Source organism: Lactuca serriola, chromosome 1, assembly GCF_051521515.1.
Source record: "Lactuca serriola cultivar US96UC23 chromosome 1, Lser_US96UC23_V15, whole genome shotgun sequence".
NCBI lineage: Eukaryota > Viridiplantae > Streptophyta > Magnoliopsida > Asterales > Asteraceae > Lactuca > Lactuca serriola.
Window position 1 is genome coordinate 136,611,707 of NC_136408.1, and position 26,737 is coordinate 136,638,443.

Sequence of the window (26,737 nt, forward strand, 5' to 3'; positions counted from 1 at the left end):
CCTCGCAGCTTTAAGTCATCACTCCCACCGAGGACTAGAAACCATTCCTTGGTCCTCTAAAGGTACTTAAGAATGTTTTTGACTGCGGTCCAATGCGCTCTGCCAGGGTTCTCTTAATATCTGCTGACCATGCTCAAAGCGAAGGCCACATTAGGGCGAGTACAGGTCATAGCATACATAATCGAGCCAATTGCGGAAGTGTATGGTACTCGACTCATTTCTGCAATCTCGACTTCGGTACTCGGCCATTGAGTCTTACTCAACTTGGCATTACTTTGGATCGGTAACTCGCCCTTCTTAGAATTCTCCATACTAAAACATTTTAGTACCTTGTCCAAGTAAGTATTCTAACTAAGTCCTATTAGTCTTTTACTTCTGTTTCTCACTATCCTTATTCCTAAAATATAGGAAGCGTCTCCGAGGTCCTTCATAGAGAAGCACTTCCCTAGCCAGGACTTAACCTCCTGTAGTGACGGGATGTCGTTTCCTATGAGTAGAATGTCATAGACATACAATATGAGGAAGCTAACTATACTCCCACTGGCTTTGACATATACACATGATTCATCTTCACTTCGTAGAAAACCAAACTCTTTGACTTTCTCGTCGAAACAAAGATTCCATTTGCAAGATGCTTGCTTAAGTCCATAAATGGACTTCTCAAGCTTACACACTCTATTGGGATGCTTCGCATTGACAAAACCCTCTGGCTGAGCCATGTAAACATCCTCAGCCAACTTCCCATTAAGGAAAGAGGTTTTGAAATCCATCTTCCATATTTCATAATCATGAAATGCAGCAATGGCCAACATCACCCTAAAATATATTATCTTAGCAACCGGTGAGAAGGTTTCATCATACTCAACTCCGGGAGTTTGGGTGAAACCGTTTGCGACCGATCGCGCCTTGTATGTGTGCACATTCCCATCCATGTCGGTCTTCTTCTTGAAGATCCACTTGCACCTGACCTTCTTATGTCCGGGCACATGATCAACCAAATTCCAAACATGGTTGTCATACATGGACTAAATCTCGTTGTCCATCGCCTCTTTCCATTTCGTAGACTCCGGGCCTGCCATGGCTTCCTTATAGTTGTTAGGTTCGTCCATATTTATTAGCGTACTCTCACTAATATACGTGTCCCCTTCTGTAGTAATATGAAAACCATATAATTGGGGTTGAACTAAAACTCTTTCAAAACGTCTAAGAGGTAAGGACTCGACAATCGGTTCAACCGGAGTTTCCTCCTCGGGTTGAGCGCCAGCGTTAGAGGTTCCTTCATCGCTCGATTGTTGAATCTTTTCAAGATCTATTTGCCTTCCACTGTTGTCACAACTAGAAATTTTTGTGCCTTGTAACTACAACACTTATGTCAATTATGAATCAAAAAAATGAAAGCATGTATGATGCTTACTCTAAGACAATAAAATTTCAATCAAACACTTCATACAAGCATTGCAATTAGTCAGCAAACAATTGGAAACCTTAGAAATCCTTGTTTAAGTCCATTTTCGATTAGGATTTCCTTATTGGGCCCAATGGACCAATAAGCTTCCAATTGGACTATCTTGGGCTTAGAACTCTTGAATGGGCTCTAATTGGACTCACTTCCATTTATTTCAATATTTTAGGCCATATTGGGCCTAGAATGAAATAAATTATTTAAATGAACCATATTGGGCCATAATTAACCAAATTTAGCCCTAATAGGTCATAAAAATCACATTTATAATTATTTGGACCAAAAATCACTCAACATAACCATGAAAATTGGGCTTAAGCATTTAAGGCCCAAAACCCTCTTCTATTTCCCCTAATTCTCGGCCCAAGCCCAAAAGTAAAAGAGAAAGTTGACTTCTTGCATGACACATCATTTTTATATGGAGGATATCTAAGTTTTACACTTCAAACATCCATGCAATCTCATTTTTCCATGCAAACACTCTTTATTCTTCTCCCTCTCTCTCCCTCTCGGCCGAAACCAAACAAACAAACACATCACAACTAGATTTCTCTCTAAGCCACTCAAAAATCATCCCTTCTTCTTCATCCAAAATCTCGAATTTTTCTTGTGATCCAAGAGGTTTTCATCAAGTAGTTCACATCTTTGGTAAGTTATCTCTTTGATTCATAACATATTTTCTTCATTCTACTAACAATCTTCCTTATCTCATGCAAAACTTGTGATCTAGCACCTTAGAGACATCTAAGTTCAAGATCCATCCAAGGAACTTACTAGGGCCGAAAATAGCACCAAACTTCTCCAAATCTTCTTCAAAACCGAAAACACAACCCAAGGTGAGCTTCATACCCCTTTCTTTTCGGTTTTTATGAGTTTTTATGGGGGAGAATACAAGTAAATGTGTAGATCTATGTGTAAATGTATGCTATGTGTGATTTGATGCATGTTTGTGTGTGATATCATGTGTTGTGATGAATATGTTATCCGAAAAGTATGTAAAAACCGAGATCTAAAACATAGGGAAGGAAATAAACATAACTTAAACTATTTTACCCTAATCAAGTCAAGAAAAATAACTCATATGGTTACGATGAACATGCTTGAACATAAAACCCATTTTTGGGCTTAAATTGTCAAAAATACAAAACTAAGGGCCCAAACCGACAAATTATAGTTTCTGGAGGGTCAAAAGAGTCCAAACAATTTCTATAATAATTTTTCCGAAACAAAACATTTTTGAAGGACTTAAAATGTAAATTTTGCACTTAATGGGCTAAACTTGGGCTTTTCGGCCCAATAAGCCTCAATATGCGAAATTTTCAAGTTTGAGGGGCGGAATAAGGAAGTTTTCTGTAAAACAGGGGATTTGAAGTGTATTAAAACCATTTCAAAGGTCAAAAATGCTTTTCAAATTCAAAAAGGATCAAAAATGTAAAAAATTTCTATTTTGGGCCAAAACTGTAAAAGTTGCGAAACTGGGGGGTTCTAACCGGGAAAACTTGATTCTGGAAGGACTAAAGCTGTTTACAAAATAAATTTGGGCTAAAAATGTATTTTCAATAAGTTATGATACTAAAGTGTCAAGAAAAATGGTTTAAGGACTAAAATGGAAATTCTTTTATATAAAGGACTGAAAGTGCTAATTTTATAAAAGAAGGGTTGTGAAAAGGTAAAAATATTACTTTTAAACAAATAAATTCCTTAAGACAAGATACGAGATCCACGACTACCGGCGAAAGGTAATAACAAATACACTTTCAACAACCAATATCGTTACCAAACGAATTGATTCGGTCTCGAATCAATAACAAAACAAAAATCAATAAACCATAGTACTTCAATAAACACGCGATAAATACGAGGAGTCAATATTCAATCTTTGGGCTTGAAAGTTTCAAATCGTGCTTGTTGTGCCTTGCTAGCCCAATAACATGATCTTTGGGCCCGAAGGGAACACGCTTACATGTTAATGGGCCTTCCATAACCTAATTCCATGTAAAAGGACTTTCAATAGCCCTATTGTGCTGTTGGGCCCCAAGGGTCCATTAGTACTGCTAGTGAAGTCGAGAAGTCAAATGCGAGTCGCGCCAAGTGCCTTTCGCATTCCCGATAGCCTTGAATAACTTATGGAAATAAAGGGGGCTTTGTACCCTCCTTTCTCCTCGGTTGTGGGGCTATGAGAAATCGAGTAAACAGATTCGTGGCATAAATCAAGAGAAGTCAGGGTGGTTGGATTAAGTGAGTAGTACGGACGACGCTTTAAGGATCGTTCGTAATTTGTAGTTATAAACTAGTCATTTTCATTAATGCGTGATTGTAACAACTCACAACCCATAATTAATCCAATGTCACCTGGGTAATCAAAAACAATCGTCGTATCGGTATAACAATAAATAAGACATGTAATTTTACGTATTGGGAAAACATCGGGTTTTCCCGGTGAGTTCAACATTTTTACCTATGTGATGTATACAAAGTTCAACAACTATACATGTTTACAAAACTCGACAAGCATATTTACGGATCTTCACACTTTTTATAAACAAAACTCTTTTCATAAAATATCGGATTTTCTGGGTTTTCAAACTTCACAAAAAAAAATCATCTTCCATAACATTACTTATGAACTCACCAACATTTCATATGTTGACGTTTTTCCAAAATAACTTTTATTCTCAGGTAACAGGTAAACCGAAGAATAAGTACCAAGTGATGTCATGGTGTTTTGCTTAGATTTACCATCGAATGGTTTATGTTATGAAATTGTAACGTCTAAAACAATTTACTAAATGTAAATGATATCAGTTGTAATATTTCAATGCATGGTGATGAATTATGTTACGATTCATGTATATTCATTGTGATGGTATTCAATTTGAGTCACAAGAGCCCTCGGACGTTTCCACCGTCCGGTTCGGGGATGTCACAACTGTCCCCTTGGCTTATGAGTTCTTGCTCTCGAAAAACTCCTCTCCTCGCAACAAAGACAACATTGTCACTCGGTCTATAAAAGAGATATTTAAAGGACTTCTGCAGGTAGCCGATGAAAACACACTGCTCACTACGAGGTTCGAGCTCGTCATGAGTCTCTCATCTTACGAAAGCCTCACAACCCAAAACCTTGATATGTGCCAATGAGGGAGCTTTCCCTGTCCACATCTCGTGAGGTGTTTTGGAAACCTTCTTCATAGGGACTATGTTAAGGATATAGGTGGCAGTCTCTAAGGCATACCCCCAAAATGAGATAGGTAGTGAAGCACAACTCATCATGGAATGAACCATGTCCAACAAGGTTCGATTACTCCTCTCAGCCACACCGTTCAATTGCGGTGTCCTAGGTGGCGTCAATTGCAAAATGATTCTACATTCCTTAAGATAATCGTGGAATTCAAGAATTAGGTACTCTCCTCCTCGATCGGATCGAAGCATCTTGATTTTCCTGCCTAACTGATTCTCCACTTCGTGTTTAAACTCTTTGAACTTTTCAAAGGTTTCTGAATTATGATTGATTAAGTAGATATACCCATATCTACTATAATCATTGGTGAAAGTCACGTAGAAGCGGCTCGCATCCCTTGTGGTTGATCTAAAGGGCCCACACACATCGGTGTGTATGAGATCCAATAGACCCTCACCCCTCTCACAAGTGCCAGTGAAGTGTGACTTGGTCATCTTTCCAAGTAAACAAGACTCGCACACGTCATCGTCCCTAAGGTCGAATGACTCCAACACTCCATGTCTCCATCCTTTTGGAGTTGTGCTATGTGTTTCTTGTTGACATGTCTAAGATGACATTGCCATAAGCATGCTTTATCCAAACCATTGGATGAATCAACATACAACACATCATTTCCTAAGTTATCTACAACCATCATAGTTTCATATATTCCATTACAAGGCAATGCTTCAAAATAAAATACACCACTCAGATAAGCATTAATAGAACCTTTTTCATTATCTAAGGAATATCTAAAAGCTTGTCTATATAAACTATTAAATGAAATGATGTTTCTTTCCATATCTGGCGAATAGCAACAACTGTCTAAATCTAATCCTAATCCACTACTGAGCATTAAAGAGTAAATTCCGATCTTGGTGAGAGGCAACAATCTTCTGTTCCCCATGATAAAATTTATCTTCCCATGCTCCACATCCCTATCTCTTCTTAGGCCCTGCAAATCAGAACAAATGTGAAAACTACATCTAGTATAAAGTACCCAAGAAATGGAATGTGATGAATCATTAGATTTAATTGTGTAAATACCTGCGTAGGACGGCTTGATCTTTCCATCCTTGATGGCCTGCAGATATTTTGGGTAGCTTCTCTTCCAATGCCCTATTTTGTGGCAGTTGTGGCACTCTGCCTCCTTTGGGTTAGATTTGGGGTTAGCAGGACCAACTTTGGTTCCACTAGAAGAGGTACCATCTTGGGATTTTCCCTTTTGGTGGCTCTTTGAGGGAGACTTCCTCTTCTTACCCTTCCCTTTCCCAATAGCTTAAATAGGGGCAGTGGTTGGAGCGGGAGTTGATGCAATAGACTTATCCTTGAGATTGCTCTCAGCAGTCCTAAGCAAGCCTTGAAGCTTTCTCAAGGTGACCTCTTCCTTATTCATATGGTAGGTCATGCGGAACTGGTTGTAGCAGAGAGGCTAGGAGTGAAGGATGATGTCAATCACCAGCTCTTCATCAAATTTAACATTCGACTTTAGAAGACAATCAACATATCTCTGCATCTTTTTCAGATGACCGGTAAGGGACTCTCCACTAACCATTCGGGCAGTGATCATCGAGGTGATGATCTCATACCTCTCTTGCCTCGCACTTCGGTAGTACTGGTCCAACAAGTCTTGATGCATCTCATAGGGATACATGTCTTCATAGGACTTTTGGAGTTCGGAAGTCATTGTCACTACCATGATGCAATGGAATTTCGAGGCATCACGTCGTGGGCCTCAAAGGAAGCAATCTCTTCAGAGTGACATTGTTCATGTCAATCTCCTTCAGCTCCTTGTCAAGGACATACTCTTTGTCCTCGTAACGGGTGACCATCATTATGTTACGAATCCAATCGTTGAAATTGTTTCCGTCGAATATCACCCTCCCACACAAGTTCATGAGTGAGAATGAGCCGGAGGAACTTGAGCCAGAAGCATTGTTGTTGTTCATGTTCGACATCTAAAAAGGAAAAGGACAGAGTTTGATTAGAAAGGAATCCCTAATTAAACACCCAAATGAGAAATTAGGGTCAGGATCCAACAACATTATTTACATATTAGAAGAGGGATGTCGTAATCTAACATGCAAATAACTTGAAGGTAAGTGAATCACGATGGGGGATTCTAATGGCACCATGGTGAAAACCATTTAAGTAAAGTCAAAACCACCGTTAATAATTATGGCGTTGTGTCGTAGATATAAACAACAATTAAAAAATTGATTTGATATTAGGAGAATCAATCAATTGCTACTAACATAATTTCAATTCTTATACCTTTTTTCATTTTAACTCCTTTAACTTATCTATAAATTTTAAAACACGCCTTTATATTAATGTTTATATAAATCTTTATAATTATATAATTCCATTTTAACCATGATTATATATACATTTTACTTTTTAGCCATATATATTGTAATATAAATTAATTTTTTTATAATAAAAAGTAGATTTGTTATAAACTATAATAATTATTGTATTTTTATTCATATTTGATTAGTTTCATATTAATATTTTAGTAAATTACAGAAACGGTCCATGTGTTTTGGTCAGATTCGTAGTTTTGGTCCTCAAATTTAAAAATTGATAGGTTGTATTCTTATCGTTTATAAATATTGCAGTTTTGGTCATAAGACTAACTTACATTTTCTTTTACAATTTCATTTTTCTTTTAACAAATTATTATTATTATTATTATTATTATTATTATTATTATTATTATTATTATTATTGTATAACAATTTTATTTGTTCTTTATTTTATTAAAATTTGTATAGATCTCATAGAAAATTATTTTTATATTTTAAAAATCTTTTAATATATTTGATGTCTTATTCGAATATACGATTTAATATTGTTTTTTTTTTTCGGTTCGTTCGTTCACATTATATATCCTTTTTTTATGTTTTGCTCGAATAAACAAATTAAAATAAAACCTCGGATAACTATCAAACATCAAATACAATGATTTAATGTTATTTTTTATGTGTTTTGTAAAAGCTCAAAAATCAAGAGTAAAAATTTCATTTTTAGTATAGCTAAAACATTGATATCATTTATCTCAAACATTTCAAATCATCCTTAAGTAAAACATTTATCAGAGTTTATCCCAAAATCATTCATTGAGGAAATCATAGGTGTGTGCACTATGATCAATCCGGGCCCTTTCTTTCCAAAAAGATGATACCTGAAACCATAAACAAACCTGTAAGCACGAAGCTTAGTGAGTTTCCCAGAGCATACCCCACAAAATCCACATATCACATATCATATTAGCTATAAAGCTATACATACCACATATCATATTAGCTATCAAGCTACACATACCACATAAGCCATGCATACATAAACCTGTAAGGATGCCATGGGCTCCCCCAGGGTATGACACCTTCGAGCCATGGGCTACCCCACATGGTCTTTACCTAGGAATTCCATGGGCTACCCCACATGGTCTTACATCCAATGTCATGGGCTACCCCACATGGTCACTGTTGGATTAGGTGTCTAAGTTCATAACTATTTCTGGAATGTACTTGACCCGATTAGCCTGGTCCATTTGGGTTGCATGGCATTGCAACACTTAGATAGACTAAATGAGAGAAAGGACACTTAAGGATTATTAATATATTATAAGTTCTTCTATATTAATAATATTATTTAATTAGTATTGATCAAAGAATTAATTTAGAATTAATTAAGTGATCAAAAAGAGACTAATTAAATAAATGGGGTTGATTGTGTAAACCATCTATTCTTGTATAGTGGGCTAATGATTCATGGTTTGTATGGATTGGGTTAAAACCCATAAGGTGCTCCATGCATAATCCATGAAGGTTAGAAACCCATGGATCATGGAATATGAAAAGCCATGACAATTAGGGTTTACATGGTGTAACCCTACTTGTGCCACAACTGTATAAGAAGCTCCAAGGCAAGAAAAATCGGACTATCTGATTTTGAGGTGTTAGTGAACTTCTCTCAAGTCTATTCCAACACTTGTAGTGTTGTGTGAGACATTTGAGGCATCACACTTGAGGTGCTAGGCTCACAAGGTTCTCAAGGAATCCAAACTACAAAAGGTATGTTCTTCTTCTAGCTTTTATGTTTAAAAGTTCCCCATGGTATGCTAGATAGGTTAAGAACCTTGGAAAATCAATTTTGCATGTATCATAATAAAACATAGATCCAAGGTTTCTAGCGTTGCATGTACACCTTAGGAGTGTTAGAATGCTCAAAACCCTTCAGTCTTTACCTAGGACTGCCATGGGCTACCCCACATGGTCTTACATCCAATGTCATGGTCTACCCCACATGGTCTTGCATCCAATGCCATGGTCTACCCCACATGATCTTTACCTAGGAATTCCATGGGATACCCTACATGGTCTTACATCTAATGCCACGGGCTCCCCCTGGTGTCTTCCCTGCCAATATCATATATAATCAAATAGCATATCATGTATCACAAAAGTATCTACACATAACACGTACATAAACCTGTAAGGATGTCGTGGGTTCCCTCCAGGGTCTTATACCATTGTGTCATGAGCTACCCCATGGTCTTCCATGCAAGTATCACAATGACAACTAGCATACCACATATCATATAATCACTAGCATACCACTTAGCATAAAGCTAACTATCACACCACATATCCCTACTATCATACCGTCATAACAACAATCAAAATAACAACTATATTTTTGTTAAAAAAAATAATCTTAAATGAAATCTATCGCTTGTTAATACTCATTAAGTACATATTGTTTGAAATATTAAAAAATTCTCCTCGTATTTTAATTTGAATCCTATTTCTTTTGTTAAAATGAATACGAGGGAAACTTTTATTATTTCAGACAATATATACTTAATAGGTATTAATGTAAATTATTGAGTAAATTACAAAAATAATCCCTGTAGTTTGAGATAATTTGTACGTTAGATCATTATTTTTTTTAACTCGAGCGTATTCTATCTTTTTGTTGCACATTTAGTCTCCTTCCAACCTAAAAAGACTTTCACCTTTTTTAATTCCTTTTTTGAATTTTTATTGCATATTTCTTATTTATGTTATCAAAAAAATTAAGATCCCACCCCAACCTCTTTCCTTTCGAGACTTACCTGTTACCTCTTATTTCTCTTGTCTCGTTCATCGAAAAACCATCACTTCAGGCTATAATAACCACTAGTTTATTAATATTTATAAGTTTTTGTATAAATATTTAGGTATGAATATGTATTAACTTACCATGTTTAGTTGTTCTACTTCGCGCCATGGATCGTTTTGCTTCGCAAACCACTTATCAGTTAATTAGTTGTTGATAAAAATTAAATACTTGTAAATTATTATTGTTAGTTGAAATATGTCAATTGTGAATAATATTAATTAATTAAAAATTCTATAGTTTTATATAAAAAAATTATCATAGTCATGCCAAAGCATAAAATATGTAAATAAAAAGTTATAAATATAATATTTGAACATATCATCCTTATCAACAAATTTGATTTATCCGGTTCACATCTAAAAAAGGTTATACTATATATATAGAACGAGTCGGTTTTATTTACTAGTAATATATAATTATCTTATTTTCATGACAATGGATATGTAATATATATTAAAAATAATACGTAAATGATATAAATGATTATAATAGAAAATTATTTTTAAAATAAGGACCACATTTAAAATTTGTTTATTTGATTGGTTATATTCAAAAAATACAAAGGATCAAAATGGATAATTATATATAACATAAGGGACAATAGATATAATAATATATAATATAAAGCATTATAAGTGTAAACTTTGTTTATATTGTATGGTGTGATAGACATTAATGAATTAATGATGATGGTCAAAAGTGGTAAATGGTTTTACAAATGGTTTTAACTATTATTCGGGTGTGAATAACAACACCCAATGACGAAATTCTCCACCATGAAAAACGAAAAGAAGATTAAGTTTTAAATGTATTGAAAACTCCTAAATCCTTTTGAGATTCATTGAACCTTTCATGACATGTTTAAATCTCTATATGCCCCTCAAGTTTGTGACTGGAATGCCGAGGATCACAAAGCGGGTTTGAATAACCATGCAAATGTACATGGTGCCCTCATTGTTACAGTCACCTATTCGATGTGCCGGTTAGCCACACATGCTCCATCGAACTATGACAAACAATGAGTCACCCTTTGCTACCTTTCCTTAGAAACTAATTAGTGTGTCGATTAATCACACACGCTCCACTAACGTCTTAAAATGGGTACAAAGTGTAATTTCATGGGATTGTATCAATTCACTTTGCCTAAAGTCAGGCCCGGTTTAGAGCAGGTGCCATATGGGTAACGGAACAGGGCCCAAAATTTTAAGGGGCCCAATTCTTTTATAGTATCAGTCAATTCGTCAGGCCCAAGCAATCCAACACCATCGGAATTTCAGAATCACAAATCAGGCGTGAAACTTAAAGCGAATTAGCGAAGACAGCAGCAAGCGATCTATCATTGTTCAATTCATCATCGATTCATCTTGCTCGTTAAGTCGTTCTCCTTAAAAAAAGTCCATTGCAGCAATCGTGGAATCACCGAATTAGGGCAGGGAAACAAAAGGGGAAGTGCATCAACCATCGCCCATCAGGTTAGCGACATCGATATAGGCACACAGCATGCAATAATCAATAATCATCCTCCATTGAATATCGATACATCATTTTCTAGGTGATGGTCAATCACGATTAGAGTGTTAGACAATTAGAGTATTAGACAATTATCCATTCATGATTTATCATGTATTCCTATTCATGTAATCAATTTATCAATGACAATGATTCTTCATTCTTGATTCTTGGTCCTGCTAATGTAATAGATAATGAGAAATTAAGGAATTAAGGATTATGAGTTTGTAAATTATAATTCTGAATTCAATTGCATACTTGAATTATTTGAATACTTGAATGTATTATCAATTTTTCAAATTCTTGTGTAATTGTTTAGATAAACTATTTAATTTTCAGATTCTTAAATGTGATTCATGAATTTCTAAATGTTTATTTGTTTATCACTATGACATATTGTCATTATTTCATATTATCATATTGAAATCTGATTGAATGATTCACAATGTTAAATGAAATCAATGAATGATTTTGAAATAGATTATTAGAATCAGTAATTAAATTATGAGATTATGTTTATTGTATAATTGTTTATTGTATAAATGAAATCAATGAATTGTTTATTGTATAATTGTTTATTGTATAATTGTTTATCAATTTATGTTTATTGTTTGTAAAATTGTTTATATGAAGTCTAAACAACCATCCGGTAGTCAAAAACGTAAAAAAAAAAAAAAAAAAAAAAAAAAAAAAAAAAAAAACTGAATGAAGAAAAGAGAAAGGCTGACGCCGGTGCTCTAGATAAGTTTTATCCATATACAACCTATTGAAGAACATGTTGAAGAACATATTGAAGAGCACATTGAAGAGCATGTTGAAGAGCACATTGAAGATCATGTTGAAGAGCAAGAACATATAGAAGTAGAAGAGGCAGAAGAGCAAGAGCCCGTTAAAGAGCTTGTTGATATATATGATCCAAGAAGATGGGAAAAACTTAACTCTGAGGACATTAAACTTTTGGTCCAGAAAGGCCCGAAAAGAGATAATAGTATTATGTATGGTCCCTGTGATAAATTTGGTAGACAGTTTTTTGCAGCTTTATATACAAGAACTTTACCAAATTTAGAGAAGTGTGATAGAGAATGGCTAGTATATTCAAAAGAGCTAGACAAAGTATTTTGTTTCGGTTGTAAAGTGTTTACACAAGGGATTTCAAAAGGTAAATTGGATGGTGATGGTTATGCAGATTGGCATCAAGTCACCACTAGGGTTAAAGAAGGCGAAACTTCATTGGATTATCTTACAAATAGGAATAAGTGGTTTGATATGCGTAAAAGACTAAACTTAAATGAAACAATTGATAAAGCTCAATACGAGCAATTCAAGAAAGAAAGAGATTATTGGAAACAAGTCCTTTTCAGAATCATTGCAGTAGTGAAATTTCTTGCTAAACATAATTTAGCATTTCGTGGATCCAATGAAAAGTTGTATAAAAAAGGTAACTATAAATTGTAATTTTTTTGTTCTAATTCCAAGAAATACTTTTTTGTTAATTATTATGATTGATTTCACTTCTTATTTGTTAATTTTATTTAATAGGTAACGGAAATTTTTTGGGTGTCATTGAAATGCTGGAAGAGTTTGACCCGGTTATCAAAGAGTGTGTGCGGTGGATCACAAGTGATGGGCTTCATGTGTATTATCTTGGCCACTTAATCCGAAACAAACTAATATCTTTGCTAGCTCAAGAAATTAAAAAAACTTATCAAGAAGATAAAGGAAGCAAAGTACTACTTAATCATACTTGATTGTACTCCCGATTCAAGTCACCAAGAACAGATGACTATAATAGTGAGGTATTTAACGTTATCATATAATTTTGTTACTGTCGAGGAGTCCGTTTTAGGTTTTTTGAATGTTGATGATACCTCTGCAAAAGGACTATTTGATATTACACTTGATCAGTTAAAGTCTCTTGGTCTTGAAATTGATGATATGTGTGGTCAAGGCTACGATAATGGAGCAAACATGAAAGGAAAACACCAAGGGGTGCAAAAGAGATTTTTAGATATAAATCCTAGAGCATTTTACACACCTTGTGGTTGCCATTATCTTAATCTAACATTATGTGATATGGCTAACAAGTGTGTTAAAGGAAAGAACTTTTTTGGATTCATCCAACGCATTTATACTATCTTTGCAAATTCTACTAAGAGGTGGGAAATTTTGAAAGATAATGTTAAAGCTTGGATTCTTAAGTCATTGTGTCAAACTCGTTGGGAAAGCCGGGTTGATTGTGTAAAGGCTATTAAACTTCAACTTGCGGATGTATGGGAAGCTTTACTTCAAGTTGGAGAAAAAGATAATGATGCTGCAATTGCAAGTGAAGCAACTTCACTAGCAGAAAAAGAACTTGGTGACTTTGAATTTTTGGTATCAACTGTTATTTGTTATGATGTACTAAACCATGTAAATATTTTGAGTAAGAAGTTACAATCAAAGGATATGCATCTTGATAATGCTATTACAGAAATAAACAAATTGATTGGGTACTTCAAGAATTATAGAGAAACTGGTTTTTCAAAAGCGATTGTTGAAGCTAAGGAGATTGCTATTGAAATGGGTATTGATGAAATATTTCCACAAAAGCGTTTGATTGAAAGGAAAAGAAGGTTTGATGAGAGTTCAACTAGCGAAGATGTTTCATTTACAGCTGAAGAGAACTTTAGAGTCAATTATTTCTTATTCATTATAGAGCAAGCTATTTCTTCTCTTGAGACATTTTTTTAACAATTCAAAGAGTATGACAGAGTATTTGGCTTTTTTTCACATAATTTGAGGGGAATTGAAGATAAAGACCTGAAGGTGTATTGTCATCGTCTTGAAAAAGCACTCAAGTTTGAAGAAAGATCGGATATTGATGTCGATGAACTTTATACGGAGTTGAAATTATTTGAGACATTGGAAACCAATGAGTTTATGAACCCTATAGATGTTTTGAAGTTTTTGAAAGAACTTGATTATTTCCTAAATGCAATCATTGCATATAGAATATTGTTAACTATTTCAGTAACGGTTGCATCTGTAGAAAGGAGTTTTTCAAAATTGAAGTTTGTGAAATCTTACTTACGCTCCACAATGAAACAAGAAAGACTTAGCAGTTTTGCAATGATATCTATCGAGAACGAAATCTTAGAGAGTATAGACTATGAAGAGTTGATTAACCAATTTGCAATCAAGAATGCTAGGAGAGCTTCAAGGATTGTCGGTTAGCTGTTAGGATATGTAATTACTCATCAAAATACTATGATTTTGCTTTGTTTATTGCTATAAAGTTTATCGTCATTTTAATAAAAATATTAGTTTATATAAGTTAATTTGTTACACATTAAGGCCTAAGGGCCTTTTTTATCCATCTCCTCCTACGCATTTGAATCCTCAGAACCGGACCTGCCTAAAGTAACTAAGATTGGGAATTTGGTAAAAACGTTTAATTACTTTAATAATTCATTATACTTATTAATGAGAAAGGGTTGCCCTATCCTACCTGTTTGGCTAACGACCCTCCACCAAACAAGGAAGCGGTGGGTGAGAGTGGACACCCATTAAATGGCCATTTTATAGGCCATAATCTTATAGTTCAAATTAAACATTTTAATCACAAAATTTAAATTTCAAAACTTGAGGACAAGTTTTGAACTTTTCAAAACACAAAGGATCAAATAGCAAATAATTTTAAATTAAACAATTAATTGAATGATTATCTAAACTGGACCTATTCAATATTATTTACAAGATAATTTACCAAATTAATTTAAATAATCAACTTTTATCATATAAGGAAATTATTATTCAAATAATTAGAAATTATCTTTTGTTTTGATAAGGATAACTACCCGAAATCACATAGAAAAAATAAAATTCGGATTTTATTATAAGAAAACGATTTAAGCAATTATCCTTAATCAAAACAATAATAAAACCCGAAATATCCTCTGTCTGACGCTCCGACTCGTCGACCCTTATGGAATCGTCGAGTTCATCCTACTTGCCGAGTCCACAATGGGACTCGCCGAGTAAGTCAAGCAGATTGCACAAAAACGATTTTTTTCAAGCAAGGTCAAAACATATAGAATCAAATACAATTGAAACCAGACAAAGCTCTGATACCACTGATGGGTTTGAGCCACAAGAACATCCTATGTGCTCATGCAAACCCTAATGTTTGGATCTAGGTTTCTCTAATTGTACATGCATTCATCCAAGACTATCTAACCCGAGATCTAATGATAATAATGTAACACCCCAAGTCATCTTTGTATTGTTCATTCAAGAAGAAGGAGATCCTAAGCAAGCTTGGAGTGGTTTGGAGCTTCAATATCCTGCACTTATTTCACCTTGGAAGCCTTCTGGAGGTATAAAGTCATGACCTTTCCATCTTGTCCTTTAGATCTAGTTAGGGTTTCCTTTATGTCCCCTTAAGTTAGATCTAGACCCTCCCTTGGATTGAAGCAACTCCAGAGACTGAAATGTCCAGATCTAAGCTTTGTAAGCATGCTAAGTGCATAAAGTTTCTAGCTTGGTGGGTAATAAGGCTCCATGCACGATTTGAGAACTTTACTTAAGGTCTTAGAGTGAGAAATGAGGTTTTGAGGTCCTTCATAGCATGCAAGGTCATAAAGTTGCCAACTTTATGACCTAGGTCGTTAAAATGTGCTCAGATCTGATTTTGGGACATGGAACCATCGAGAAATAAGCACTTAATGGAAAGAGTGCTTAATTTGTTCCTACTATGGGCGTAACTTGGAGAACGCCACGCGTAAAGCGCTGATACCCGATACGTTGCGCATACCATGGTCGTACGTAGGGCGTACACACCTCTGATGGACTTGGACTTGTTTTGGGCCCTTAAGCCTTATGGGCCTTAATCTATCCTTGGGCCCAGCCATATTTTGAGTTAATGGACCAATTGATCAGCCTTGGGCCGGAGATATTATTGTTGGGCCTTGATGGGCCATGTGGCCCATAAATAATTTTAAACATGGAGCTTGGGACCCGTTAGCCAAGGAAGACTTTTGGGCCATTAGGAAAGGACTTTGGGGTTGAGTTTTCAGTTTGGCCATGATCAACTCTAACCTTGGATTAATATTGCTATTGTTTAGCAATAGTGGTTTCGGGTTGTTAGGAGAGCAACTTCCAGACATAGCAGGCAAGGTGAGTCTCCTCACCATACCGATGGGTCTAAGGCACCAAGGCCGGCCCATTTCATGTCATGTAGTATACTAGGCATTATATGTTTTATGTTATGCTCGATATGTTAGTGATATATAATATGCTAGTTGTTTCTGTGTTATATGCATGGAAGACCATGGGAGATCCCATAGCAATAGGATGTAAGACCATGTGGAGAGCCCATGGCTTTCCTACCAAATACCATGGGAGAGCCCATGGCAAATAGGTGTAAGACCATGTGGAGAGCCCATGGCATCCTGGAGTAAGACCCTGGGAATGGACCCAGGGCATCCTCATCTTTCGTATGTATAGTTTGTATGAGATATGTGGATCGCCTAATTGTTATGATATGTTATGTGTATGTGTAAGTGCGGGTATGCTCTGGGGAACTCACTAAGCATTAACTTACAGTTTGTGGATTGTTTCAGGTACATCTGAGCCCAAGGGCAAGGGCAAGGCGTGATGGCGCGGCGTGCACTCTATCTCTCTTTTACTACTACATTTTGGGACACTCTGATGATTTAAACATGATGTAATAAATGAGGATTGAAAAAAATTGTGATGGAATTTCATGGTCTATGCAATTATGTTATTAATTAAAAATGAAAATTTTTATTTGAAAAATTGGGCTGTTACAAGTTGGTATCAGAGCCTTGGTTTGAGGGATTCGGGCACACTCTCGGGTGTGTCAGGACTCAAACTAAGGAAATGGTAAAAAAAATTTCAAAAAAGAACTTAAAAGGTTTTCAAAGGAAGTGAAAGATGAGAGTGCAACATGCGCGATCAGCCGAGCCAAGTAAGTAGTTCCCTAACATGTAGCCATGTTATACTGATATTTGAGATTTGTTGATATGGAACTTGCTACGTGTATGTTTTAAAATTGTATACGGTTAGGACCTTATAGCCTCAGAATGATTGATTTGGTCTTATTCCCTGTTCCTTGTTTGGTCGTGGTTCTAGGGTAGAGTCTTTTATTTGAAAGTCTATTTGGTCCTTTTCTGTGTACAATTTGCATGCATAAAGGTAACCTGTTATGATTGATTCGACTAATATGAGTAGAGCGAGTCCTAGGGCAGCCTAGGATTTGATATCCCATGATCCGTAATAAATGAGTAGTTTGGGTTGAGTCGGAATTCGCAGGTGGAACCTTGTGGGAAAGGTACAGGTAGGTGTGGAAGGTAGTATTGGGCCCGTACTAGTGGAAGCACAGGACCTGCACCCAAACCCATGTTGTACCTGGATACTCTAAAGGGGAAAACAGTTTGGAAGGTTCTAGTTGTAGGCATCCTAATCTTTATGTTTTATGCTCTTTCTTATTTTCAGTTCAGCAGGGTGGTGACATGATTTGGAGCAGGGGGATCGGGATCGGGATCTGATTCAGGCAGTGATGTAGAGCCCATTGATGAGAGGTTGCGAGAACTTATCGCAACCGAGGTTACCAGAGGCATCCTTCACACTACCCCAGTGATTTATGGGACGATCAAGGAAGGGATGATGGAGATTATGGAGGAGAGACTCGGAGCATTCAGGACCGAGATTACTGCGGGCCAGGTCGGGTCCCGGATTCCCTCATTCCGGGAGTTCAAGGTGTGTGGAGTGCCAGAGTTTCTCGGGGTCAGGGACCCCATTGTGAGTCGACGCTGGGTGGCAGAAATAGAGAACGCCCAGTGCACGAGCTCTTGCCCTGACGTGGCGAAAGTGGGATTTGCTTCTTGTATGCTGAGGGACAGAGCCCGACACTGGTGGAGCGAGGTGACTAGTCAGGTTGGAGCAGCCGATGTGGTTGAGATGACGTGGGCCGAGTTCGTTCGATGATTCGATGCGGAGTTTGCACCACCTATTGAGGTGCAATGGCTTGTGAGAGAGTTTCATGACCTACAGCAGACCACCGAGACTGTGACGGAGATCACCGCCAAGTTTTGGGAACGAGCATTGTTGATCCCACAGTATGCTAGGAATGAGAACATGAGGCAGACAATATATCACTCTATGCTGAGGGATGATATTCGGGAGTTTGTGAGCTTCACAGGGTGTAAGACTTTGAACGAGATGGTAGAGAAGGCCCGCAATCAGGAAATGGAGTTGGAGTTCCGCACTAAGCAGAAGCCGGAGCAGGCACAGATGGCAATAGGTCAGGCCAAAAAGCCTAAGACCACAAACACTCCTGGCAAGGTCCAGCAGGGTCGGGGCCAGTGTGCTAAGTGTGGCAAATCTCATGGCGGGGCTTGTTGGGTACTAGGATTGGGATGCTATGCATGTGGCCAACTGGGCCATGTGATCAAGGATTGCCCCAAGAAGGGCCTGATATGTTTTCACTGCAACCAGACGGGTCACAAAACGGCCGACTGTCCAAGGTTGAAGGGAACAGGAGGAGCTATAGTGGGGCCTGCGCCTACCACCCTGCGGATTACTGATGGCCGACCTACTAAGGCAGATACATCGGCGGTCAAGAGTCGCACATTCCAGCTAACCACTGAGGGGGCTCGGGCAGAGCCAGACGTCGTGTCCAGTATGTATCATCTATCTGCTTTACATTTATTTAATTGCTTCTTATATTTGAGACATGCTTATGTATAGGGACCTTTATGGTCAATGGTATGTCTGCTCATGTATTATTTGATTCGGGGGCTACCCGATCGTTCGTGTCCCTTGCTCTCAGCAAGAAGTTTCAGGACGTACCAGACGTTGGAATCCCATCTTGATGTTGAGATTGCTGATGATCGCACAATGCGCGCGGCAAGAGTATATCGGGACTGTGTTTTGAATGTGCTTGGGGAAAGATTTCGTGTTGATCTTGTACTGATTCCATCGCAAGGACTAAAGGTGATTATTGGTATGGACTGGTTAGGGGCCCATGGGGCCATGATCGATTGTGAGCAACAATTAGTGAGAGTTTGAACCCCAAGTGGGGAAGAACTGGTTATTCAGGGAGATAGGGCTTCGCAGGGAACCACCCTCTGCTCTGCAGCGACGGCCAGGAGATTTCTTCAGCAGGGATGTTCAGGGTTTCTGGCATATATCTCGGACACAAGAGTGGGGATGGGGACAGATGTGGGCAGTGTGTTGGTCGTGCAGGAATTTCGAGATGTTTTTCCCGAAGAGTTACCAAGGGTCCCTCCTAAGACGCAGGTGGAGTTTCGTATTGACTTGTCCCCGTGTGCCGCTCCCATAGCAAAGGCACCATATCAGTTGGCACCACCAGAGATGCAGGAGTTGTCCAAGCAACTTCAAGAATTGCTAGATTGTGGGTTCATTCGTCCGAGTAGTTCCCCGTGGGGAGCACCGATCCTGTTTGTGAAAAAGAAGGACGGGTCTCATAGGATGTGCATCGACTATAGGGAGCTGAATAAGGTGATAGTGAAGAACTGTTACCCTTTGTCGATGATCGATGATTTGTTTGATCAGCTTCAGGGTGCGTCTTGGTTCTCCAAGATTGATCTTCGGTCGGGATATCATCAGATAAGAATTCGGGAGGAGGACATACCGAAGACGGCTTTCAGGACTCGGTATGGATACTACGAGTTTGTGGTGATGCTATTCGGGGTCACCAATACCCCAACAGCATTCATGGATCTCATGAACATGGTATGTAGGCCGATGTTGGATGGATCGGTGATTGTCTTTATTGACAATATCCTGGTCTATTCTAAGACTAGGGAGCAGAACGAGCAACACCTAAGAGTATTAATGGAGACCCTGAGGTCGGAGAGGTTGTACGCCAAGTTCTCTAAGTGCAACTTTTGGCTGCATGAGATACAGTTTTTGGGGCATGTCATCAATCAGAGGGGGGGGGCATTTCGGTTGATCCAACCAAGGTTGAAGCAGTCATGCGTTGGGAAGTACCGAAGAATGCGTCTGAGATTCGTAGTTTCTTGGGTTTAGCGGGCTACTATCGGAGATTTATCCAGGACTTCTCCAAGATTTCGGTGCCACTGACCCGCTTGACCAAGAAAAATGCGACTTTTCGATGGGGTGTAGATCAACAGATGGCCTTTGAGACCCTGAGAGAGAGGTTACGCGAGGCTCCGGTCCTGGTTTTACAGGAGGGATTGGAGGATTTAGTAGTATGTTGCGATGCATTAATTGCAGGATTAGGAGCTGTGTTGATGCAAAGAGGGCATGTACTTGCCTATGCTTCGAGGCAGTTAAAGCCTCACGAGGTGAATTATCCCACACATGACCTGGAGTTGGGGGCGGTGGTTTTTGCACTCAAAATTTGCAGACATTACTTGTATAGAGTGTGGTTCACTATCTTTACTGATCACAAGAGCTTGAAATATTTGATGGATCAACAAAACCTCAACATGCGTCAGAGGAGGTGGCTGGATGTGCCAAAGGATTATGATTGCGAGATTCTTTACCATCCAGGGAAGGATAACGTGGTGGCCGATGCTTTGAGCCACAAGGCGGCGGGGTCCCCGGTTAGGGACGTCTGTTTGAGGATGACTGTGACTTCGACATTGTTGGATATGATCAGGGAGGCTCAGGTAGACGGGGTAAAGAAGGAGAATTGGAAGATAGAGAGAATTCGGGGACAATATCCTCTATTTGTGAAGGACAGCCACGGACTCTTGACGTAGTGTGGTCGGGTATAGGTACCCATGTCAGGGGGAGTGAGGCAGAGACTGTTAGAGGAGGAACAAAAGTCTAAGTTCTCTATACACCCTGGGACTACAAAAATGTATAGAGACTTGATACTGAGTTATTGGTGGCCCTGCATGAAGCGGGAGATTGCCTAGTTTGTAGAGCGGTGCTTGACCTGCAGAAAGGTCAAGGCCGAGCATCAGCAGCCTCATGGCAAGGTTCAGCCGTTACCAATTCCCATGTGGAAGTGGGAAGAGATTACTATGGACTTCATCACGAAGTTGCCCAGGACATCAAGGGGAGTGGACGCTATATGGGTAATAGTGGACCGATTGACGAAGAGTGCCCATTTTGTTCCGATCTCCGAGAGTGTATCCGCAGAAAAGTTGGCAGATATTTATGTTCGAGAACTAGTGGCCAGGCACGGGGTGCCTGTATCAGTGGTCTCTGATAAGGATGTTCGGTTTACATCCCGGTTCTGGAAGAAATTCCAGGAGGAGCTGGGCACTCAGTTGCATTTCAGTACAACATATCACCCTCAGACTGATGGTCAGAGTGAGAGGACAATTCAGACACTAGAGGACATGATACGGGCACGCGTACTAGATTTTGGAGGGAGTTGGGATACGTATCTCCCGCTGGCCGAGTTTTCGTACAATAATAGCTATCATGCCAGTGTTGACCGAGCCCCTTTCGAGATGTTATATGGTCGGAGGTGCAAAACATCAGTGTGTTGGGGCGAGGTCGAACACTAGGTCATGGGGAGCACTGAGGTAGTGCTCAAGACTACCGGGTTGATACAATATGTGCGAGACCGGTTACGAGTCGCTCAAAGCCGTCAGCAAAGTTACGCTGACCGACGTCGTTCGGATTTAGAATTTCAGGTGGGGGATTTTGTGTTGTTAAAGGCGTTGCCTTGGAAGGGAATTGTCATATTTAGGAAGAGAGGCAAGCTAGGGCCACAGTACATATGTTCGATCAGAATCATGGCTCAGGTAGGCAAGGTGGCATATCGTTTGGACTTGCCGGAGGAACTTAGCCAGATTCAAAACACCTTCCATGTATCCCAGCTTCGGAAGTGTGTTACCGACGAAACCGCAATCATTTCTCTAGATGAAATTCAAATAGACGAGAGTCTGAACTATATTGAGAGGCCCGTTGCGATTCTGGATAGGAAGACCAAGGTTCTGCGGAACAAGGAAGTGAAGCTGGTAAAGGTTCAATGGCAGCACCGAAGGGGTTCCGAATGGACATGGGAGCCGGAGAGTGAGATGTTGGAACACTACCCTGATCTATTTTCATCAACGGAATTCAAGGATGAAGTCTAGTTCAAGTGGGGGAGAGTTGTAACACCTCAAGTCAGCCTTTGTAGTGTTTATTCAGGAAGAAGGGGATCCTAAGCAATCTTGGAGTGGTTTGGAGCTTCAAAATCCTGCACTTATTTCTCCTAGGAAGGCTTCTGGAGGTATAAATTCATGACCTTTCCATCTTGTCCTTTAGATCTAGTTAGGGTTTCCTTTTTGTCCCCTTTATTTAGATCTAGACCCTCCCTTGGATGTGAAGCAACTCCAGAGACTGAAATCTCAAGTTCTGAGCTTTGTAAGCATGCTAAGTGCATAAAGTTTCTAGCTTGCTGGGTAATAAGACTCCATGCACGATTTGAGAACTTTCCTTAAGGTCTTAGAGTGATAAATGAGGTTTTGAGGACCTTCATATCATGCATGGTAATAAAGTTGCCAACTTTATGACCTAGGTCGTTAAAATGTGCTCAGATATGATTTTGGGACGTTGAACCATCGAGAAATAAGCACTTAATGGAAGGAGCGCTTAATCTATTCCTACGATCGGTGTAACTTCGAGAACGCCTCGTGTAAAATGCTGAAACCCGATACGTTGCGCGTACCATGGTGGTACGTAGGGCGTACGCACCTCTGATGGACTTGGAATTGTTTTGGGCCCTTAAGCCTTGTGGGCCTAAATCTATCTTTGGGTCTGACCATATTTCGAGTTAATGGACCAATTGATCAGCCTTGGGCTGGAGGTATTATTGTTGGGCCTTGATGGGCCATGTGGCCAATTAATAATTTTAAACATGGACCATGGGACCCTTTAGCCAAGGAAGACTTTTGGGCCATTAGGAAAGGACTTTGGGGTTGAGTTTTAAGTTTGGCCATGATCAACTCTAACCTTGGATTAATATTGTTATTGTTCAGCACCAGTAGTTTCAGGTTGTTAAGAGAGCAGCTTCCAGACTTAGCAGGCGAGGTGAGTCTCCTCACCATACCGATGGGTCTAAGGCACCAAGGCCGGCCCATTTCATGTCATGTAGTATAGTAGGCATTATTTGTTTTATGTTATGCTCGATATGTATGTGATAGATAGTATGCTAGTTGTTTATGTGTTATATGCATGGAAGACCATGGGAGAGCCCATGGCAACAGGATGTAAGACCATGTGTAGAGCCCATGGCTTTCCTACCAAATACCATGGGAGAGCCCATGGAAAATAGGTGTAAGACCATGTGGAGAGCCCATGGCATCCCGGAGTAGGACCCTGGGAATGGGCCCAGGGCATCCTCATCTGTCATATGTATAGTTTGTATGAGATATGCGGATGGCCTAATTGTTATCATATGTTATGTGTATGTGTAAGTACGGGTATGCTCTGGGGAACTCACTAAGCATTAACTTACATTTTATGGATTGTTTCAGGTACATCTGAGCCCAAGGGCAAGGGCAAGGCGTGATGGCGCGGCGTGCACTCTATCTCTCTTTTACTACTACATTTTGGGACACTCTGATGATTTAAACATGATGTAATAAATGAGGATTGAAAACAATATTGATGGAATTTCATGGTTTATGCAATTATGTTATTAATTAAAAATGAAAAATTTTATTTGAAAAATTGGGCTATTACAAATAATTCGAAATTATAATGACCAAATCAGATCTAAAAGATTACCTCTTGTTGCTTGCTTGAATCTTCTTGTCTTTGATGCTTAGAGTCACAAGTGTAACTCCTCTAATGGCTTACAAACACCAACTAGCAAGAGGGTAGTATTTGAGAGAGGGAGGAGGCACACAAAATTGGCTCTAGTGTTCTTAGAGAAGCAGTGGCCGGTTTCTGTAGCCTAGGGGTTCTATTTATACTGTGAGCAGCTAGGGTTTCAGTCAAAACCCTAATGAACAACTTAAACGTTAAGCAACCCATGGAACCTTCTGGAAGAAGGCCATGGACAAAAATATGATGAGCTTCCATCATAATTTCGTTCACCCCTTTATCCATTAGGTTTCCCAGCCTAAAATACAACTATCATACATTTGACAGTTTAAGTCCCCTTTATTCAATTAATCTCTTTTAGTCACCAAATTAGTTCCTAATTAATCTATAACTAATATTAATCAAATAATATTATTTCTCCTTTAATATATTATTCTTATAATATATTAATAAACCTTAATATCTTCTCTATCTCCATAAATTACCCTGTCAAGTTGCTATGGTGAAGGCAACCCAAAAGGACCATGCACAACAGCGTCAAGTACTTACCAAATATAGTTACAGGCTTAGACACTAATCCAACACTTTTAGACCATAATTCTTGCACTGAACAACCTGACGCTTGTTTTTCTTTCCAGAATTACCATAAGAGAACCTACTATTAAATTTACTATTAAAAGCACTAGGATGACTCTTGGAAACAGATTGAGAATCATTATAAAGAGAACCATTTCTTTGAAGGGACTCTTCACGAGATATTATAGAAAAAGCAGTTGTAACATTGGGGAAGAGGATCCATGAGAATAATATGGGTTTTAACATGGTTATAAATCTGATCAAGACCACTAAGAAATTGCATAAGTTTCATTAGTTTAGCATGATCATTAAGTTTAACAGTAGCCTCACAAGTATACTCTGTAAGACTAGTCAAACCATTAAATTCTTTGCATAAAGCATGAAGCTCATTAAAGTAATCAAACATAGAGATACCATTTTGTTTCAAATAGTTAATTCATTGATGTATACTAAACACAACATACCCATCAGCTTTGTTGTATGTTTCAAACAGATTGTCCCAAATTTATTAAGCATTATTAGAGTATGCATGACTAGCATAGATAGAGTCATTGATGGAGGACAAAAGTCAGGAACAAACTACATCATTAGCCCTTTCCCACTTAGATACTTTACTAGCATCAACAGACTCTTTTTTAAAAGTACCATCAACAAACCCTAAATTGTATCTAGCTTTAAAAGCCCTAGAGAAAGAAATCCTCCATGGAAGAAAATTTCCATTACCACTTAGTTTAATTGTAATAATGGTAGTAGTAGCATTATTAGATGGATAGATGTATAGAGGATCATCGAAGTTAATTGAATCATCCTTTCCACTTCCACCCGAAGGATCATTAGGACCAACCACAGAGACAAGAAAAGAACCAAAAACAAAAAATAAGATTCACAGAACAATGAAATACACTGAAGCAAAACAGACAACTATATTGGTGTCCAAATGGTCACCATGTTTTGTTGGGGCCCAAGACAACCACTATAGTGTCAAGAAAACCACCAAACAACAAATAGATACAAAATCAACAATGAGCAGATACATAATCAACGATTCATAGATAGCAAGAAGATAAAAAAGACAAAGAAAAAAGCATAATAACGGGTGTGCTCAAGACACCAGGATCTCCCACATCAAAACTAAAAAGAGGAAGAAAGGAACGAGAAACGCTCACAGAGGTCCATAGCCACTTTCAAAGATCAGAGATGACCGCTCACCGCCCTTACGGTTTGTTCCCTATCAGAGTTATTTCAGACACACGTCTGTTCCCTGACAGAATTACTTTAACCCTAAAAATTAGGATTGAGTGAGCAGAATAAGGGATGAAACAACTTTACTCAAGGAATGTTTCAAATCACATATCCTTCAGGATCGGTAAGATCTTCCACTAGAACTACAAGAACAAAACAAAAAAAACTAGCAACAATTGGTTTCTTAAACAATAATCAGATCTAAAAAAACCTCATGAATACGAAACAAGATCTAAACACGATCGGTTTCAATAACAACACAATCGAGTACAAATAAAAGTGGAACAGAGAACGACAAGCACAAACCTATAAGAATCCTTCAACAGATAGTCGTCGAACACAAACGAAGCCACAAGGTGGCTCTGATACCATGTGACTAAATATGAACTCAAGAACTCAACACATTCCCAACATCAACATTTCATTCAGTATGAAACAGTCGGGTTTTATTCAATACCTGCATATACATACACAAGCAATCCCCACACATATAACAAACTTACATAAAATACCCTGCAACATAAATTAACACTCACATACCGACAAATTATAAGTTTGTATTTTTTATTAATATTTCCAACAATTATCTTCTTAAATTGATTCAAATGATTAAGACCAACACGGCTCTGATACCACACGTGTTGGTTAGATTTATAGAATACCTCCCGTTTTCTTTCTTATTAACTCCAACACTCTTAAATTAGAGAACTTACTTGATGGAAATCCAATCCTGGAAGAAGAACATGTCATTTAATTCCTGTTTCGATGTTTCCAATTCATGGAGAATTACACACATAATTAAT

General features: G+C 38.3%; 2 protein-coding genes across 2 annotated transcripts; both read left to right on the plus strand.

Moving 5' to 3' along the window:
- The first annotated feature begins 11,984 nt into the window (after window positions 1–11,984).
- LOC145061866 (uncharacterized) lies at window positions 11,985–14,570 on the plus strand. The gene is made up of 5 exons (XM_079009446.1): window positions 11,985–12,018; window positions 12,130–12,795; window positions 12,897–13,084; window positions 13,194–13,969; window positions 14,108–14,570. The coding sequence occupies exons 1-5, from the start codon at window positions 11,985–11,987 to the stop codon at window positions 14,568–14,570; spliced, it is 2,127 nt and encodes a 708-aa protein (XP_078865572.1).
- A 7,301-nt stretch (window positions 14,571–21,871) lies between these two features.
- On the plus strand, window positions 21,872–22,441 carry LOC145061872 (uncharacterized). Its single transcript, XM_079009455.1, has one exon. It carries the CDS (start codon window positions 21,872–21,874, stop codon window positions 22,439–22,441), a length of 570 nt encoding a protein of 189 aa, XP_078865581.1.
- The last annotated feature ends 4,296 nt before the right edge of the window (window positions 22,442–26,737 follow it).